Raw genomic sequence first — 5061 nt, forward strand, 5'->3', positions numbered from 1 at the left:
TCTGTAGATCATCTGAAGACAGATGAGGAGCTCTCAGAGGAGAAGAGGATCCTGAACGAGATGCTAGAAGTAGTGGAGCAGAGAGATTCTCTTGTGGCTCTTCTTGAGGAGCAACGGCTTCGAGAAAAAGAAGAAGACAAGGACCTGGAGGCAGTTATGCTTTCCAAAGGTTTTAGCTTGAACTGGTCCTGAGCTTAACACATTTACCTCTGCTGGTCTGTGTTGTCCAGTTGGCCTACCCTGAGTTCGCCAGAATTACATGGATAGGAAGATGTTGAAGGGGAAACCTCCAAAGGGTCCAACGGCATGCAGGGATTTGGTTTGAAGCACTCGGAAGCCTTTTGATAAGTGCGTTCGTTCCAGAAGCTTAAGTTTTACATGTTTGCAAGCCAAGTTGAAGATAAAGAGTTGAGACTGTGGAGTCTCCTTGAGGTCCTATACAATGGACCATATTTGTGCGTGTGTGGTAGGAGGGAGATGAGTAATCCATGTGTGGGGAAGGAGGTTAAGGGAAGAAGTGCCCTTAACTAAACTGGATTTATGGCAGTCCGTTCCTTTCCCGGTTTTACTACATCAGTTCTAATAGAAAGGAGGGAAGTGGTAACCCTCTCTGGAAAACCACAGCAGCCTGTAGCAGCCTGTATGGTGGAGTCAGCTGTCCAAGAGAGCTCCAGAAGCCCAGGGCGACACCTTCTTTGCTTTAGTCTTCCTCCCCACCAAAGAAACATGCAGTTGATCATTATGCATGGATATGAAGAAATATGAGACAGAGAAGATACTACTAGTATGTGTGGTGGAACTCTCTGCCTCCTGGTTTTTAGAGAGAGGTGGGCATCAGAGGACACTCTCCCTATCATAGCCTCCTAAATCTTCATGTGAGGAAAAAAGGGGAGAAGAAGAGAGAGGGAAGATGCCCTCTGCTTTGCTACACACTGGAGAGACAGCTACTGCTCTGCTGGCCTTAGTCTTCACGGCCACGGCTCAGAGGCTGGTGGGCTTCCTTGTTCTGTTTTTGTTGTGACTGTTTTGACACTGGAAAATACTGACTGTGGGACAGTGGTAAGTGTGTGCTGGGGCGGGGGTGTTACCAGGTGGCATTCCCTGGCTGTTAGGCCCCTAAAAAGGAGAAGCCCTGAAGTGACCGAACCACCATTAAGACTTTTCAGTGTTTTATTTTTTTTCCTCTGTATTTTGTTTTTGCACATTGGAAACGAAGCTTAAGACCTGACTGGGCCCTCAGTCACTTTGACCCTTTTATGTCAATTAACTTATTTTTTTAATACTTGAAAGAAGATTCATTTTTGTATCTTTAGGAAAAAAATGGACAAGTCAAGTGATGGGTGTGTGTGCTTGCTGCATCCTACAACTTCCACTTCTAAATTACTGGACATTGTTACCTGTGGCTATTTATTAGTGTTCTTATTAATAATTCAATTGTTACACATATTTGATTATGGAGGAATTGTTCTGACTCTGTTAGAGAAAGACACTACTGCAGATTAGTCCCTGCTTCACAGCAAGGGCAACCTTTACTTACCCATGGATGCATCCTGCGTGAGGAGTTTTCCTTTATGGCAAAATTCTGAGCACTCACGAAGTTGTAAGAATCTATTTGTGTTCCTAGCATACTTTTCTTCTGCATCCCAGATACCCTCTGTTGGACTAATAAACCTATAATTTATTTAAATTTTACAGTTTTATAACAAGCAAGCCAAAACTGTGAGGTAGAAATATCCCATGTCTCTCTTTCTCGTGGAAAGAGGGAACCCTCACACTCCTGAGATACAGCTAGAGGGACTTCCATGAAAACAAAAATAGCACATTTCCTGCTGCATCTGTTGGAAGAAGCTCCTTTTGGCTCAGCTAGTGAAGCTGCTGCTTTTCAGCCAGGAGAGTACTCATTGTAATTGTACGTTAACCAGTGAGCAGGATATGCATGAGCGGTTCAGCACCATTCACTGTTTGACGGATTCCCTGAACACACTATGTCCGTAACTTGTCCGGCAGAGCTGAAATAGCACTGTGCATTGGGTGTGCATCCCATTCTTAATGGGATGTGTTAAGAGGTTTTCCCCCCTTGGGATGCTGACCGTGTTCTTGTTAAAGAAGTACTAAGCCTCCTCCTCAATGTCTTTGAGAATGCGTCCCATTCCCAAGCATACTCATACAGCATACTGACTCTCAGCTTGAATTACGCTGTTGGAGCGTATCACCCAAGCAGGGCTGAGCATCCTTTAATTTTTTTGCCCCAGGACAGAAGTTAGCATGGTTTCTTGCTACCTTCTTCAAAGAGGTTATCTGTAAGCCAGGGTCTACGATTTGAATTCACCTCTGGCTCGGGAGCATACCTGGGCTGAGGAAGAGTGGGTAGGACTGTCCCCAGAGGCTCTGAGTGGTGCTGGTGAACTGTGGAAACGTGTTTTTTCCGCCTCGGGTGTTTCCCCTTTATCCCCTGCTAAGGCATTACAACTTAAATCCAGATGATCACGAAACCAAGTCGACAGGCAGCTGCAGTGCTACTTCATAACTGCGCGTGTTAGCAAGTGGTACCTGCTACACCAACCTCGCAGGGCGAGGGCTTACCAACAGGATGTCCGGCAAACAGAAACCCCCCGTTTGCCAGTGCGGGGGCCAGCTGCACGAGTTGAACGGGCAACAGCAGTTTGCACAGTCTGCATTTGAGGGGCCAGTGGAAGCTGGAGAGGAGGAGGGGAGACGGGGAAGCTAGATACATCGTGTTGAACTGCCTTGTGCAGAGAATCGGCCTCAGTCCATTTTATAGTGCGCTAGGTATACGGACCACATCAAACTTCACAAAATATCATTGAATGTGAGCTGTAGAACAGAAAGAAATCCTGAAGAAGAAATACCAGATTACTACTTTCCCTTTCATGCTGGGGGATGCTGGCCCAATCTTTGCTATGCCGAAGAGTGGTATCACTTGAGGGTGTAATGCCCTACTGCACAGGAAAACCACGTATTCTAAACGTGAACTCTTTGGGTTATGCTGAAGGCCTCCAGCAGTGAGAGTGAAAATGAAGAGCTAACATCGCACACGCAAATTATTTGAAGATATGCGAAAGGGAATGTTAAAAGGCCTTTTTATATCAAAATGGTTGTAAAAGGCACAACTTGTATTTGCTGTTCAGTTGCACTTTAAGAATATGACTTGCATATCAGATACTGGGTTTTTTTACTATCTGAGTATTTTTAATTCAAATTTTGTATTTTTAAAGCTGAAGAAGGCTCTTGTGACCACAAGATTCCTTATTTGTATCAGAATCCAAGTAGGATGTTCTAGCTCTTTGTGCTGCCCAGGTGGGTAGCAGCACATGACTTGGCCATGTGCATTCAATGACGTGTGTCCATTTTGCGTATGAGGGGAGCAAAAAGGCCCTCAGCTTCCAAGAAGTGGGCACCAAGGGCACCTGTCCCCATGTGACACGGTCCGTACCAGGGGCTGGCCGCTTCCTCGCTGCACTAGGTAGGAGGAGAGCCGAGCTTAGAACCTAACCTGTGCTCGTTTTGAAACGGGCACACTGAGGATGAGGCGAGCCCTTCAGTCCCCGGCAGGGAAGGGAGGGGGACCACCTCCTGGAAACACCCGGGAGGCAAATGGGGATGAGGGAGTGAGGACCGTCAAAAACAACTAATCTGCTGTTTTCACAGTACAATTTTTTTTTTTAAGTGTTCTGTTCCTTTTAACCATGTTTTCATTAGAACTCACAAATGGCTGTAAAATCCTGAGCTTCAAAGAATTAATGTGTGCGGAGGTGACAAGATGTTTCAGCTCCGACTTCCATACATATTCCTTCTTTCAGTTAACCAATGCCCCATGGTCTCGCTAGGGCATGTTACAAACTGCGTTGCTGAACATACTTTAGAGCAAACCGCAAGTTTTAAAAGTCAGTCCTTTTCTCTATCAGTCTCTGCATTTTATGTAAATATTTGTTTGTATGTAAAGACACCAGTGGATCCTTGGGTTACCCCCACAGTCAAGAATCTGAGTTTTGTGCAATGCCTAGGCCTCTCTTAGAACACGGTGCTTGCATAGAGCTAGTCACCACATTTGTGTGCGCTCTGGTGGTTTTTAGTATTTTTATACATCCTAATCCTGAACATTATTAATTATTATAAGTGGTCTAGACTGCATGATCTAGAGCAGCCAGCAGTTCCATTTTCTTTCCAGCTGTTCCTAAAATGTTCACAGCTACACCTTGTTTAGTTAACGTTCTTTTCAAATGAGTTTTCAATTAAGTGTTTACACCACACACCAGTGGATGAGAAAGGTGTTGCATTATAAAATCTCCTGTATACAAACTGAAAAGCCACAGTATGGCTTTATGGGAATTTCAGTCATCACCATCTGCAATAAAGAGAACTCTAAAGCATACTAAAAACCAGCCTGTACATAGTTCACAGAGAAAGAGGTTGCTGGGTCTCGACCGTTGCAAAATAACAGAGATTAAAAGCTCTCCAGAAGTTCCTGCTTTTGGATTGCGGGGAGTACTGCTATAGGCAGGGTAGCCAGGTAGATGAGGATGTTGCTGAAAGCAGATGTGAAGGGGAAAATGCCATGTTCTGATGGCATTGCAGTAATTTAAATACTCTGTATCTGTGCGTGCATGCGTGTGTGTGTGGTCTAATCCAGGTGAAGGGATGTTCCCTTTAGTACAGAAGTGAACTCTGATATTCAGATTGTTCGAGGCTTTTACAGTTGGCATGTATGGAGTGTTAACAGAAAAGCGTATACCCGACCTGTAAAAAACCCCAATCTGTTCCAGCCTGTTTTCTTCTGTTTGGGTGTGTTTTATTGTTTGTTTTTATGCACAACTGCTTTGTTGGTGTTGAGTTTAGCACCTCAGATGGCCAACTGAACTAAAAAAAGAAAAAAATAAAGTCATTATTTTTTCTTTTTGTTGGTGGAGTTATCGTTTGTTTCCCTTGCATTCACTCCCATGGCTGATGATTAAAGAGGAAGCTGGAGCTGAGGGAAAGCGATCTTGAGACAAAAACCTCAGTGTTAAGACGGTCCGACTTCAATTTTTCTTTTGCTGGAAC

The 5061-nt window shown here is 44.5% G+C and overlaps 1 protein-coding gene across 19 annotated transcripts in view; it reads left to right on the forward strand.

The window, feature by feature from the left end:
* Positions 1–4917, forward strand: part of MICAL3 (microtubule associated monooxygenase, calponin and LIM domain containing 3) — a 161711-nt gene extending 156794 nt beyond the window's left edge. For all 19 annotated transcript variants that reach the window (XM_055712819.1, XM_027807630.2, XM_055712835.1 and 16 more), the window contains one exon: positions 8–4917. In XM_055712819.1, coding sequence (XP_055568794.1) covers positions 8–192 — 185 coding nt within the window. In that variant the 3' untranslated portion in view covers positions 193–4917. The remainder of the gene's footprint in view (positions 1–7) is intronic.
* Positions 4918–5061: the final 144 nt, after the last annotated feature.

This window comes from Falco cherrug, chromosome 5 (genome assembly GCF_023634085.1).
Source record: "Falco cherrug isolate bFalChe1 chromosome 5, bFalChe1.pri, whole genome shotgun sequence".
Classification (NCBI taxonomy): domain Eukaryota; kingdom Metazoa; phylum Chordata; class Aves; order Falconiformes; family Falconidae; genus Falco; species Falco cherrug.